The sequence below is a fragment of the Aspergillus brunneoviolaceus genome (genome assembly GCF_003184695.1).
Source record: "Aspergillus brunneoviolaceus CBS 621.78 unplaced genomic scaffold BO95scaffold_14, whole genome shotgun sequence".
Lineage (NCBI taxonomy): Eukaryota > Fungi > Ascomycota > Eurotiomycetes > Eurotiales > Aspergillaceae > Aspergillus > Aspergillus brunneoviolaceus.
Window position 1 is genome coordinate 142,971 of NW_020290744.1, and position 15,073 is coordinate 158,043.

The 15,073-nt window shown below is 52.8% G+C and overlaps 2 protein-coding genes across 2 annotated transcripts; one reads left to right on the plus strand and one right to left on the minus strand.

Moving 5' to 3' along the window:
* Nucleotides 1-305: 305 nt before the first annotated feature.
* On the plus strand, nt 306-4,047 carry BO95DRAFT_461052 (uncharacterized protein; the record flags this gene model as incomplete). The annotated part of the gene is made up of 4 exons (XM_025588795.1): nt 306-533; nt 599-1,379; nt 1,429-2,150; nt 2,203-4,047. The coding sequence occupies 4 exons, from the start codon at nt 306-308 to the stop codon at nt 4,045-4,047; spliced, it is 3,576 nt and encodes a 1,191-aa protein (XP_025444982.1).
* A 1,436-nt stretch (nt 4,048-5,483) lies between these two features.
* pksP (polyketide synthase alb1) lies at nt 5,484-12,125 on the minus strand (the record flags this gene model as incomplete). The annotated part of the gene is made up of 5 exons (XM_025582313.1): nt 5,484-7,157; nt 7,214-7,969; nt 8,030-11,455; nt 11,502-11,787; nt 11,839-12,125. 5 exons carry the CDS (start codon nt 12,123-12,125, stop codon nt 5,484-5,486), a joined length of 6,429 nt encoding a protein of 2,142 aa, XP_025444983.1.
* Between the last annotated feature and the right edge of the window lie 2,948 nt (nt 12,126-15,073).

The following is a 15,073-nucleotide window of genomic DNA, read 5'->3' on the forward strand; positions in this document are numbered from 1 at the left end:
TGATAAGGACCATCACGTGCCGGGGATCGCCCACGTTGTTTCCCGTCGACCTCCTCATCAACCACCACTTTCATTCACTTTCACTGCCTTTCAACCCTCCCCGAAGCCCGCCTACAGACCCCTTATAGACTCCTCCCCCCCTAAAGAGCGCAGTCTTCTACTTGCAATCACCGTCGCTACTTCGGACTTAACACCTCTCGGACTATCTCCGCCGCACTCCTTTTTTAAACTCCCAGCGTTTTATTGTTCCACTGTCACACCACCATGGATTATCCCACCTCGGCCATGCTTCCAGTCCGCGCATAATGTGGCGCAAGCGCAAACTGTCCCCTCACCAAGACAACAACCACACCAATATATCACGCAAGAAACGCTGGAAGGAGAACTATACTATCGTGTCGAGCGACGACTCGGACGACTCGGACGACGAAAGTAATCCCCTGGACGACGACGAATACTATATCAACTGTATACTCGACGAGACGGAGTCTCAATACCTGATCGATTGGGAAGGACCTTGGGAGCCCACTTGGGTAAATATATACATACGATCTCTCTGTGATAAGGCCCTGTTCTAACTGCTTGAATGTGTGATTAGGAACCAAAGGAGCACGCCAACGCAATTGCTGTTGAGACCTGGGAAAGGACGAAGAAACAGAAGAGTTGCGCTCAGAGTGAAGGCACACATCCGAGTAATACTCCACCGACGCAGTTGTCTTCCTCCCGCTCACAGACGCACAGCGCGGAGCAGCTGGTTACCGACCCTGTTGCTTCCGCACCCTCTCCGGAGCACACAAACAACGACCCGGGTTCGCCTTTGTTTGTCCCCTTCGACGGTACACCAGAGTTGCAGACCACTGAGGCGTACGGCTCGGCTTCAACAAGCCATTCGAACACACATTGTTCGGCGCCGTCCGAAAACACGCCGCGACCTTCATTCCGCGAACGCCAGTTGCAGGTCTTTCAGGAAGTGCCCGCAACACCCGTCCCCACCGAACTCCGCCTGCCCGGCGAGTCTCCAGACGCTCGATCCGTAGAACATTCGCGAACGGTGACCCCTGCCGCCAACTGTCACACGTGGGAAAGCGTTAGTGTTGTGAGTACTGTCCTGCGCGCGGGACTCTATCAAGGCAACACTGTCGGCTCTTCTGGATCCCAGCGGCCGGTGGATCGGGTAACAAGCAACCACGCGAGCGCCGTGGATGAAATACCGGAGACGCCATTTGGCCCATTCAGTAAATCCGAGAGTCAAACGGCGCGTTCAGCTCCCACATTTAATAGCGCAAGCTCGCAGTATTCAGTAATCTCTGCCAAGAACCCTCTAAGCGCAAGTACGCCGGTCTCGCAGCAGTTTTCATCACTTCATTATCTGTCGCAAGGTGATAGTCATGAATCTAGTCTATTCTATACTGGCTAACCGTTGGACAGGTAGCAATAGCGCTGGTCGCTTAGGTTCTATACCGGAGTCAGTCACGGCGCGTGTTTCGCAAGCTACGAAGGTCTTGTCTGCCAGTAAGCCAAGCTGCGAATTCGCCTCCGTGACAAACACACGGGGATCATCTGTGAAGATGGATGGTCAGGACAAAAAAGGTATGTCTCTGGCGGAGACGATGGAAAAATACAGCCAATTCGAAGGGAGCACTCCGAGGGAGAAGCTCCGGAATGCATATGCCCAGCTGCGAGCGCAGAATGCGGTACCCCCGGAGCCAAGCGCCACGCCATCTTCGGTGGGTGAGGCTGGCGACATCGAACCATCGCCTGTCGCTTTGCCCGAATCCGCCGCCCCACTCAGCGTGAGGATCGACAAACCCTCGGCCTCTCATCCTGAACATCATTCTCCCGTGGAACCCCCGCCTGTCATCCCCTCGCCACCCCTGGAACCTGCACACATGGATCCCACTCAACTCCACGATATACACCACGATCTACACCACGATCTACACCACGATGTACAGACTATTCAGCCGCATGCGTTATCAGTCGACCATACCGAGGAGTCGATTCCAGGATCTGTTCTGCTTGGTCCATCGGAATTTGCCATCTCGCTCCCTATGGACTCGAGGGTCAAGGATGATTACGAGCGAGTCCTTACCAGCGAGAGTGATTCCATCCAGGAATTCATCAATGGCACTAGCACACAAGCAGACCAGGTACTATGAAGCAGCCCCCACCTGAGCCTTGTAGAAACTGACCATCCCACAGCGCGTGCGTCTACTGCCCAAAATAAAAGAGGTGTTGGAGTGTCTGAGCAATGTCGCCACCCATCCAGACTTGAACGTCACCAAACATCTCAACGACTCGCAGGCGGACCTGCGGCAAGAGGCCTCATGGGCGGAGTACTCGAGTGCCAAGTTCCTGCTTCTCTCCTACCTCGTGGGGTCTACAAGTGATCGCGACATACACTTGGTCATCATGGTGAATGGCGAAAAGACCCAAAACGTGGTCGAGCGATTCCTGCTGGGCAAAGGCCTCGCATATACCCGCCCGCGCGAGGAGATGGGTCCTGGCACGAATGTCGAAGTGTCTCTGGCCAAGGGCTCGCTGAGCTTTGGGGTTCAGTCAACTCGCAATGACGGCATCGTGGAGACCTACAAAGCCCCTTCTGCAATCATCGCCCTAGACTCCTCATTCAACACCAAGATCCCCTCGGTGGAACACATGCGGACCACATTCGCTCGCCACGGGCATCTGCTTCCCGTCGTCCGCCTGATCGTGTCCAATTCCAGCGAACACATCGAGCTTTGCTTCTCCAACTTACCCGAGCTCCAGCGTGTGCATCTGTTGTTGCAATACACCACGCGTCTGAAGAACTCGGTAGGCGACCTCCAAGACGATGCGCTTGGGGTATCTGAAGACGCAGAAGAGCTTGTCTCGTATCTGTCGTCCGACAACCTCAACGCGCACTGGTCGCTACCGGACATTGAGCCTCTGCACATTGTGGATCTGGAAGCACTGCAACCCGTGCCTGAGGAGCCACCAAGCCGACCGGATGTTGAGTTTTCTCCCATGGCCACGCCTCTCCTGCAGAAACGCGCATTCGTAAGTTCCCGCTCACCCGGACGCAAGTTCCCCGGACCTAAAACAGAGATCACACAGACGGAAGACTCCAGCGAGCAAACCGCCAAGCGGCCCAGGATAGAGGAACCGCAAGATGCCAGCCAACTCACCGAGTCGACCAAATTCCCCAGCCAGACCCTCGACGGCGAGCTCAGATCACTGGAGAGCAACCTCGTTCAGTTCCGCAGTTCGCATGCGAACGAAGTCCAAAGACTCCAGAAGACGCTCGCTGAAACCCAGGCCCGCCTGCAAGAACGCGACCATGTCCTGGAGCAACTGCAGCACCGCTACGAGACGCGCACCAGGGACTTCCACAAGCTGCGCCGCGAGAGGGACAAGCTCGTCGAAGCCAAGACGCTGGCCGAGCAGCGCAGCGAGAAGAGCAAAGAGGAGCTGACTAAGATCAAAGACGAGCGCACGCAGCTGCGCCACGAGCTCGAGCAGGCGCGCGCGGCTCTGAAGAGCGATGCCGGCAGCATGGCCGCGGAGCTGGAGACCGCGCGCGAGGAGATCCGCCGCCTGACCAAGGAGAACAGCGGGCTGGAGCGCAAGGCGGACTACGAGGCCAAGCAGACCGAGTACACGCGCGAGCAGTACCAGACCGCGTCGAACGTCGCGGCGCAGTCCAGCAACGAGAACCGCCAGCTGCGCGACGAGAACGAGACCCTCAAGCGCAAGGTGGCCGGCGACGCCAGCCGGCTCCGCGAGCTCAACCTCCAGCACGACGAGGCCCGCCACCTGGCCCGCACCCTGGAGCTGGAGGCCGCGCTCGCCTCGCGCGAGGACCTCCTACGCCGGAAGGAAGAGGAGCTGCGTGAGATCCGCAAGAACCGGCCCTCGACTCGCTCGACGAGTACCCAGCCGCGCAGTCCCAAATGGACGGCCAGCCGACCCACCAGCCCGGGCATCAACAACCATGGCGGGAATGGCTCGTCTCTGAGCACGGGGCGGGGCAGTGCGCTACGCTTCAGCTCGGAGATGACGTTCTAGTCCAGCTGCTCTGCAAAGATAGATCGGGGGGCTACGAATCAACCCTTTCCGGAGAACACTTTTCACCCTTCCTCACACACCGCCAACCTCCCCTCCACATCCCAACCCCAACCCCTCCAGCCAACCTTTTATGGATGTATACATGCATGCACTATGCAAGCTGCACTACCACCTAACCCAGCTGCCCCCCCCCCCCCCCCCTTTACCCGTACTTATATCTTTCCTTGATTCATCCTGATATCCCTTCCTCAGTCCCCCTCATAGCGACACCCTTGCATAGTCCAAGTCAAGTCCAAGTCCCCTCAACTCAATCTTCCACTCAAGCATACCCTCCGGGCACCGCACCTTCAATCCCTCCATCTCAAAACCCTATACATCACCACCGCCCAAAGGGCAAACCCAAACCCAAAGCGAGCACAATGTACGCAACCCATCTATCCATCTATCTATCTATCCACCATCTTCCATCTACCCCTCACACCGTGACTCCACGAATCCAAGACTCCAAGACTCCAATCCCAAAACCATAGATCCATCTATCAATCTAATCACCATCCCATCCCACCGCGCCCCCCACCCCCCAAATCTAATTGCTAGTGCATAGCTAGTCCAGACCACCCACCCAATTTAGATTCAATTTCGATCTGGGAGATGTGTTGTGTGTTCTCTTCGTAGAAAAACTGAACCGTAGATATCTGCACGGTAACAGAGGCGCACAGAGATCCTCGAACCCCAAACCAGTAGGGTAGTCAGTCAGGAAACGGGACAGGACAGGACAGGACAGGACAGCACGATACACCCCATTTATCTAGCTAGCTAGCTACCTAGCTAGCTGGGATGTCAGTGTCAGTGTCAGTGTCAGTAAGTAAAGGGTTCGTCTCCGGCCCGGCTTGGGGCGTTGAGATTCGTGTTTGGGTTCTGTGTCGTGTTGTATCGGATCTTACTATTGGAAAGAAGGGGGTCTGGGGCTGTGCTATGGGTTGTGATGGGCTCACTTGATGCACCGGTGATTTAGCCTTGTACTGTGCTGTACGGTTTGACTTGGATTAAGGTGGGAAAGGGCGGGATATAGGAGGAGGAAGGAAGGTAACAAGTTCGGACTGCTTTGTCGACTGTCTTCTTGCGCTGTCGACACACGGAAAGGCGATAGGCGATGCTTAGTATAATATCCTACAAAGGTTGTACCAATCCGAATACTAAGTCGCTAGGGAGCGTGGACGGAACCTCGTCTGCTTCCAGCTGTTTCAACACCATGGACAACCCAACCCTACAAGAGTAAGAGTCATCAACGAGGACGAGACAAGTATGGTAGATCATGTACTTCCATTAGGACTAACCAATATAAAATCGTGACAAACAACAAAACATATCGAAACTATCTAGGGTAACAACAGCAATTGGTATTATTTGCAAAACAATGCAAGCATCCAGTCATTCTAGTTCGCCAAAGCATGGCCAATGAAGTTCGACAGCTCCTTGGCCTTCGTGCCCAGGGTCATGGTGAAGTGGTTCGCTTCTTCCATGATCGTGATGCCGCCAACGTTGCCCGGGCCCACAAGCGTGTCCCACTTGTTGGGTCCAAGGTCGGTACGGTTGTTCAGCAGCCAAATCATTTCACGCGGATCAGGGCTGCCGTCGGCAGCGGGTTCCGGACGTGGATCATTGGGCTTGTTGCAGACGCCATCCTTGGCCCAGATAAGGAAGACTTTGGGCATCTTGCTGGCCCATTTAGGATCATCGAACGGCAGCGGTGCCGCGCGGTACGCATCCAGGGAATCGATAAAGGCCAGGAAATGAGGCAGGAGCCAGGCCGGAGGCGCGGATCTGCCTTCGCCGAAGAATCCGATCGAATCAAAGAACCGATACAGCCGTGGCGGAAGCTTCTCCAGTCCAATAGGGAAAGGGCTATCGAGAAGGAGGAGACGGTCAACTCGTTCGCCTTCTTCGAGAATCAGGTAGCGGGCAGCATCGTAGGCGCAAATGCCGCCGGCCGACCAACCGCCAAAGTTGTAAGGGCCCTTGGGCTGTCTGCGGCGCACCTCGGCAAGATAAGGGAATGTAAGCTCTTGGAGAGGGAACTTCAAGTTTTCTGGCGTCTTCATGTAGGGGCAGTTGAGCCCGTAGACACAGACGTCGGGACCAACCCGGGGAATCGTTGCGTAAGATGTGGCCGAGCCGGATCCATCAGGGAACAGGAACAACGATTGCGTAGCAGTCTTGGGATTGCCCTGTAGGACAATCGAGGTCGCCGGTGGGTGTTGAGCAGCACGCACATTGATATTCGACTTCATCGCCGGCAGCACCTCCGGAAGTCTTATAGGCTCCGGGATCGGCGCGGCCTTGGGCTTCAGGTCGAGAGCAGTCTCCACCTCCTCGAGAGTTTGATGCTCGATAAAGAACTCGCCTGGGAGATCCATGTCAAGTGTTTCACGGATCCTGCCTAGGACATTGAGGGAGAGAAGAGAATCCATTCCCATCTCACCCAAATTCTCATCTGCCTTGAGCTCATCCTCAGCCACACCGATTTCATCAGCAATGATCGCCCGAATCTCCTTCATGGTAGCATGCTGGTCGACTTCAATCACCATCTCCTTTTCGTTGGGAGGAGAGGCAACTACCGGGGAGCTAAGACCCGACTCGTCCGAGCCATCATTGAAAGAGAAGCTCGACTCTGGATCACTGGTTGACCCGTCGCTGCTTTCCGAAGGGCTGATCTGAGCTATCAATCGCTTGAAGTCCTTGACGGTCGGCTGGTCGATGAAAACCGACGAGTCCAGATCAAGGTTCAGCTCTTCACGGTACCGTCCGGTGATATTGAGAGATAGCAAAGAGTCCACTCCATAGTCGGCGAAGACCAAGTCGTCCGAGATCTCGGACTCGGAGAGGCCTACTTCAGCTGCAAGTATGCTGAGTGCTCGCACGATAACGCTGGGTCCACTCGACTTCAGGAGTGATTTCGTGGGTGTAGGCGCTTTAGCACGGGTCTTGTTGCCTGCAGCAGGCACGGGCTTTTGAATTACACTTGCAGTAGGACGAACGGGGGCGGAGGCTTTGGCAGCTCCGGCGGGCGGAAGCACAGTATCGAGAATCTTACGGGGTAATGCTTGGAACTGTTTGAAATCTGGTCAGCTTCCTGCAAATATGACTGCACGATAATAGGGCTTACTTGAACAGATCCGTAAACAGCGATGATGTCGTCGCCCTCGAAGACATAGACGTCACCAGCCCATATGGAGTTCTGCCAGGGCTGCATTCTGACGTAGGTCCTGTAGGTAGAGTCTTTAGAGAACTTCTTCAGACAGCGCATCGAGTCCCAGCCATGGTTCACGAAAACTTGCGACTTGGAGTCGGTGCCGTCACTCGCGTTCATGATGAAACCCGACAAATGCCCAAAACTGTCGATCCAGAACGGATTCCTATGGAAGTCTCCCGCCGGAGCTTCAAACTTGACCCTTGCAGTGGCTTCGTGATTGTCGCTGTCTAGAATGACTTCGCGGATAGATTTGAAGTTGTCATCGTAGTCAACCAAGGTAGCGAAGAGCTTGTACACCATGCCCCTCTGAAGCCTATGCGCTTCTCCGTTCTCTGCGATTTCATGCAGACGGTCAATGCTCCTCTTGATGAGATAGGACATGCGCTTCCACTCTTTCTGTGTAGCAGCACAGTCAAAGAATTTCACCGTGCATGTTGCATGTTCAGCGGTCTTCTTTCCTTCCGTGGTGACCGAGTAAATCTGAATTGACACACGTTGCTCCGCCCAGGTTGCCGTTGCAGAAATTCTGAAAAGTTGCTGGCCACCTTTTGCTATAAGTGTTTTGGGAACAGACACGTCGGCCACATCAAGACCCACGTCCTTGAAATCAGGCTTATACTTATTGATTAAGTACTCTGCGAGCGTTTGAGCAATGTCGGCATAGAGAGACTGTATCAGAGGTTAGCGCAGCTGTGGTAAGACGAGAATCCAAACATAACGAGCACTTACTGATGGGCAGAGATTGGCTCCGTTCACTTTGTGTCCTTGAATGACGCGGCGAAGCTCCGGATGGTCAAGGTCATTCTCAACGACCACTGTGGACGTGTCCCCCTCATTTCGAGTCTCAATGACCTTTTGGGCTGCAGTGGTGAGATATTCGTACTTTGGTGCAGTCTCAATGGCTGCAACGGGCGCTCCCTTAGACAGACAGAAGTTATTGGTGTACGGGATCCAATAGTTCTTGAGATCCCAGTTGTAGGCAGGGAGACGCAATACTTGATGAGAAGAGCTGAAGTCTTGATGGTACTGCTTCCAGTTCAGATCAATGCCCGCCAAGTGCAATGCAGACATGCTATTTGAAAGGACCTTCCATGTATCCTCCTCTCGTCGAAGAGACGCAATGGTGGTCACCTGGGGCCCAAGTGTTGCCTTGATCATCCCCGAGCAGATTGTGTGAGAACCCAGTTCAACCCACAGCGTCTTGTCATCGGCTAATTTTGCGTGCCTAATAGCTTCGAGAGCGCCAAGGAAGTTGACAGTGCCCCGACAATGGTCCTTGAGGTACTTAGCTCCGAGAACATGAGCATTAGCCTCTGTGATGACCTCACCAAGGAGAGCCGAGACGAAAGGAGTTGTGGGTTTATGGAATGTAACACCTTGGGCAAGAGCCTCGAATGTGTCCAAGATAGGATCAACCTGCGGGGAGTGGAACGCGTACGGGACCCGTAGTTTGGTTGCCTTGACGTTCTCAGTTGAGCATTTCTGTGCCAAGTCCTCGATGTCCGAGGCAAGGCCACTGATGACAGTCTCGGCCGGAGCATTGACACAGGCGATCGTGTGAGCATCATCCTTGAGGCAGTGCTTGATCTCGGCAAGCGAAGCCCTGATTGCCAGCATGGAGTGGGTTCCAACCTCGCATTTCTCGGTGAGCAATTGTGCTCGGCGTCCACATAGGTAGATCGCGTCACTTGTTGATAAAATTCCAGCAGCATTCAGGGCGGCATAGTCGCCAAGACTATGGCCAAGAACGAAAGCCGGTTTGACACCCAGAGAACTCCAGTAGCTGATCAGGGCCATCTGGACGCAGCATGTGCCTACCTGCACAACCACTGGGCTCAACTCTTCGACAGGAATCGTACCATCCACAAGAGATAAAATCGAAGGCAACCCTTGACTCTGTGCGATGCAATCAAAATGCTCAATTGTGTCCCGGAATGGAGAGCAAGTATTATAAAGCTCTTTGCCCATTCCGGTGTATTGAGCTCCCTGACCGGTGAAGACAAAGCCAATGCCGGGAGTCTTCGCTGGGACAGCGGTAAATGTGTCGCGCTGGGCGGCAGCATGCAAAGACTCACGCAAACTCTGCAAAGTCGAGCCAACAGCGGTGATTCTGAAAGGGTGGTGAATCCTGCGAGCAGTGGTGGTGTAAGCCACGTTGGGAACCAACTCAGACTCTTTAACTCCGAATGAGTTGGCGTATGAGTCCAGGTACTTGATTAGAGAGTTGACGTTGTTTTTCAAAGCACTCTGGGACCGAGCCGAGACTGCAACAACGTGAAATGATCGAGGGTCCTGACTAGTCGTCTCAGGGATCGGCCCATCTTCGATCAGGAGGGCGGTGTTGCCACCAGCGGCAGAGAAATTATTAACAAACGCGCGGCGCTTTCCAGAAGCTGGCCGGTTCCAGGGAGTAGGCTGGAATGCAATATGAACATTACGCTTGGCGAAATCAGTGGGGAAGTTGTGGTTGATCTTGTTCTTGATACCGCAGTGAGGTGGGATCTGGTTTTCTCTCATCATCATGAGGACCTTGACAAGTGCTGTTACCCCGGAAGCGGACTCTCCATGTCCGATGTTGGATTTTGCAGAGCCCAGGTGAAGGGATTGCGTCGGGCCACGCCGATAGTCAGGGGCAAAGACATCGAGAACAGACTGCATCTCGACCGCATCTCCTGCCTGTGTGCCTGTACCGTGCATTTCAATGTAGCTTACATCTTTCGGGTCGACATTCGCTTCGTTAAGCAGTTTATTGAAGATGAATGCCTGTGCTCCCACGTGGGGGCGGGTGATAGAGACCGACTCGGCGGAGTGGTTGGTGTATGCCCCGTTGATAATGCCGATGATTGGGTCTTTATCTGCTTCTGCATCCTCAAGTCGTTTCAGCACAATGGTACCAACACCATCGGCTCTGCAATATCCATCGGCGCCGTCGTCAAACGTGTTGCAATTACCCTTAGTTGACAGGAAATGCCCACGATCCAAACCAGCGTGATTGTCCGGGTTGGTCAAGATATTGACACCGCCCGCAATAGCGGTGTCACAATCATTCCTCCAGATAGAATTGCAAGCCACGTGAATAGCTGCAAGACTGGATGAGCACGCTGTATCGACGCTGACACTGGGACCACTAAACTTGAAGTAATAATTGATCCGGCCAGGGGTGAAGGCACGATTGCCACCCGGGATGAAGTAGGTATCAATATCTTGCCCGCTGTTGATCTCACGATAGTCATCACTGGTCATCCCGTAAAAGATTCCGACACGGTCTCTTTGGGTTGATGGGGAGCTATCGGGAATGAAACCAGCCATCTCAAGAGCTTCGTAGGCTGTCAGTAGCGCAAGCCGCTGAGCCGGGTCAGCCTGAAGGGCTTCTCTTGGCGACATGTTAAAGAACCGTGGGTCGAATAGTCCAGGTTCTTTGATCCAGCAACCGTACTGTACTTTACTCGTGTTTCGTCTGGCACCAGTCTCGTCATAATGCGCCTCAACATCCCAGCGATCAGCAGGAACCTTCCGGTGCACATCAAGGCCCTTCTGCAGAATTTCCCAGAACGCCTCCGGACTTTCGGAGTCAGGAAACCGACCCGACATACCAATAATGGCTATTTTGGAGCATTCGGTCTTTCCGCTCAAATTAGGCTTGTCTGTTGCAGATACATCGCCGATTCCGGTTTCAAGCGAGATATTCGCGACTCCGGCCTTCTTGAAAGCAGTGTGAAGGCTTTGGGTGGCACTGGTAGAGATAGGGATAAGCTGGCATGACTGGCTGTTTGCTGATTCAACGATCGAGATGCATGACTCTGTGACCTTATCCCAGCAGAGTCGACGCAATAAGATTTCTTCAATGGCGACCTGCAGAACCTCCTTGATCTTGCTGGCCCCGATGGGTGTGCCAGTATTGCTGGACAACACAGAGATATGTGTGGTGTAATGCCCAAGACGTTCTTCAGGGAATGATTCCAGAATCCGGTCCACGTCTCTGCTGTCGTATAAATGCGGAGCATGGTAAGGCCCGTGGATCAGCACTCTCGTATGTTTGTAGTTCCCTGCAAGACCGTTCTCGATGAATGCGTCAAGGACAAGTGGTGGCGCGCTGATTGTGACTCCATTGGAGCCCACTGCGCTGATGTAAGGCCTTGACGACGGGGGGATCGCCTGCAATGGTCAGTACTTTGATGACGTTGAGAGCCGCTATTCTTACAGTTTTGATGCTATACTCTTCGATCAAACTAGAGGCGCTTTCCTCGCCCAGTCCCGAAACCAGAAGGGACCATGGCGAGGCACTTGCTTCAGAGTCGACAAGCTCTCGAACACGCAAGACACATAGTCCGAGCCGCAGGGCAACTAATACTGCTTCCACTGCGGCGGGCAGGAGCTCCCCAACGTTTCTCGAGGCACTCACAGCCGCACAGCTGAGAAGCCCTGTACACAGCCCAACCAGCTGGCAGCCCTCTGACGGGTACGCATTCCCCAAATCTCCATAGTAACTTGAGGTATATTAGAGCGATCGCTGTGGGACTGGAAACGATGATACTTACTTGATGAAAGACCCCAGCTGATAAATACATGTAAAAGCGCTCTCGAGGACGGGGCTCGGTCCTGATTCACGGTATCTGGCGAGCAGATCTATAAGGCTTGTGCATCGGGGGAAAATTTTGCGCTGGGCTGGTGGCAGCTTCGAGATCTCCTGCCGTAGTGCGTAAAAGGATTGTTGGAAGAAAGATTGAACAATGGTATTGTTTTTAGCTTGGATAAGACGACGCAGACCTGATTCGAAGTCGCTGGTCTGATCTCCAAAGAGGTAAACACGGTACGGGCCCTCCATTGTTAGGAGCGGCGTATTCTTCACCAACAGAATTTGGGTTGTTGAGCCTGAAATCACCACACTTGTTGGCCCCATGTTGAAGGGCAGCAAGCTTTATACAGAGATAGAAATACCCAGCATCCCAGAGTGGGGGGAGCGTGTCTCATCTGCGGCATGTTCAGAACTGGTTAAGATGCATTCCCTGCGCATCTAGGGGGCCGAAATCTGAGCGTTGATGCCATGGCGTTGACCCCAGTGCGTAGCATTGCCACATATCCAGCAAACCATGAGGTCAGCAGCGAGTGACAGGATTGTTCTCGAATTCTGTATGGTACGCCTTTCCTCTCATGGCTAACACCATATCGATATCATTTACAACTGAAGGAGGAGCCGTGAGCGGATGCCACCGTTACTGTGGGTCGAATAGTATCCCTATCCGAGGGGTTGGTGGGGACTCCATACTTCCAAGTATAGAGAATTCTAGACTTACTAAATTGCCTTCGAAATAAGTGTATGTGGGCTTCCTGCACCAGCACACTTGCAGCATGATCGTCAAGGGGTGAGGTACCATTGTCTTAACCCCTGCTTCCACGGCTTCTATGGATGGGTAACCAGCGTAGGCAGCCAAGTATTTGGTACAAGGTGCTGCAGTAAACTTCATTGTCCAGTGATCGCATCGTGGCCATGGATGGGTGGGCTTCGCGCGGGGGGGGGGTAAAGAAAGACAAAGAAAGACGAAGCAAGTATATTCCGACAGAGGAAAGTCGTTGAAACCGTATTTGGCGACGATCAACCCGTGGAGTTTGCATACGATCACGTGTCAATGTCTTCTTTCGGTTGTTTGGACACCGCAATCACTAACTTACTACCTTCTCCTCTTGTCCGCTCCTCTCCTCTTTTTTCCTACTCCTCTCCTCTCCTCTCCTTTCCTCCCGAGTCCCCTCGCTTTACTTCCTCATGGAGCATGAGACACAAAATTCCACGGCACAGGCCGTAAGATTTCTGGCTTGGCGGAATCTGTGGAGTTTACCGGGAAACATGCCTAAAACCTCAGGGTGCGTGCCTTGACGGTGAGCTTACCAGCCTTGCTTTGTTGACACCGCCAAAATATATGATCGATCGATGAACTGAATCAGGGGCGTAGAATGTCACTAGCAAGGCTTGTTGATGTCATGACCAGAACCAAGCTCGAATCATGATTACACTATCAAATAACCCGCCCGTCATGAGCTTGGCCCAGACAGCCACAATGAGATAACCCATAGAACAAATTGCTTGTCGTGGAGTAAGCAATCTCTGGGCTGTCGTTGTCATAGTATGACGGTTCATATCGACCAAGCCATGCTCAGCGCGCAATTCTTCCTCGATGAGTACGTGACATAGTCATCAGCAGCTCATGGGAAATACCATTCTTGCTGACAGTGAGAAGGTATTCCCACCCCTAGGCACCCGAGTTTCTCCTCCCGTCAGTGGCCGGATAGATTGGATATGCCATTGTAGGATTCCTCAGAAAGTTACCTTCCTGGAAAGCTGCTGGACTTGATATCCGGGGTACTTATAGCTCAATTTGTCCTGGTTGCCAAGTATGATGGTCTTTGAACCACGAGAGAGAAGATGGGCAATATCTTAGAAAGAGGTAATCGACACCGGTAGCTACCACCTACTTTGGTCCTGTCGACTTCTTTGGACCTCCACATCTGCAATGACGGGGTAGTCGTTTGTTAAGGATCATTCTGTTTCTGATCAAGGAAGGCTCTATTGGTTAGGTATACCGTTCTGCGCACCTAGTAAAACTTTCATTAAGCGGGCATCATGGACTCGCCTTCGCAAATTATTGCCCAACTGATGTCGTAAACAACCTGCTTTTGATTCAAGGAGAACGGCAGCATTTTCAATTTAAGGTAGGGTCAAACACAACCCTCCTGAAGTGACCAATGTTACTGTGTCACAGATAAGATCAAAATCTCTGTGTGACAGCTCACATCAAGCAACACTATCAATTGACAGCACTAATGCGCCACATACCAAATTGAGCTGTATAAATGACACATCACTATAACATCTCCGCTGTACCTTGTCGGTCCTGATGAAGAGGTCCGGTTCTCTGGTCGCTACATCGTACTGCAGTGGGCCCGATACCAAAGTGCCAAATGAGAGGTGCCGGTCCATCTACTAGACATCAGAAATCCGCCCTGAATTTGGCCTCCAGACTCAGGCCATGGGAATCTAGAGCTCCTCTCTAATCAAACTTGATTAACATTAACGGCTCCGCATTGTTACAGCTGTATAGAGCCGATTGCTTCCTGGTAGGGTCGGGTCGTGACTGCGAAGCATAGAAACATATAATGTCCTTCTTGTGATGAAGGCTAAATTGGTCACGACAGCAGATCGGACACAGGGATATATAGTCAACATTCTGGAAGACCCTAGTAGTATCGATGGCCAAACTGGATTTTCACGAACTGCCCTTGACAACGAGGCCAAAGCTAAAGCATCAGTGAGAGGGAACATAGAACGATCATAAGACTACCCTCCAAGTTTCAAGGCTTGTCTCATGACGTGCTTGTTAGAGAGGCTCCCTTGTGCTTGATTTGCGCCCGCAAATTGAACAGCATTGGCAGCATTCCTGCCTAGTCAGGCATGCACAACGTTTAGCACATGAGCTCAGTGGCTGTTGAGCAATTTGCTTCAGATATGGGTTTGCAACAACCACCGATCAAGGTAGCGCACAAGGACTCGTTGCGCGTCATCTTCGGCTAGGGCAGGACAAACGCTTGATAATGGGTTGTTTTCCAGCCTTTGTTCCAGTTTTCATCAGCAGTCTGTCTGATAATGTAATTATTTGCAGGGTTCAGTGTTTGTGGTACGAGTTTCGAAAGCAACGACGCGGTGCTTGCTTCTCTTAGGCTGTATTGAAAGTCTGGACCCCTGATGGTGTTTTTTTGGTTTTAAACAAGCTTAGTGGAGCA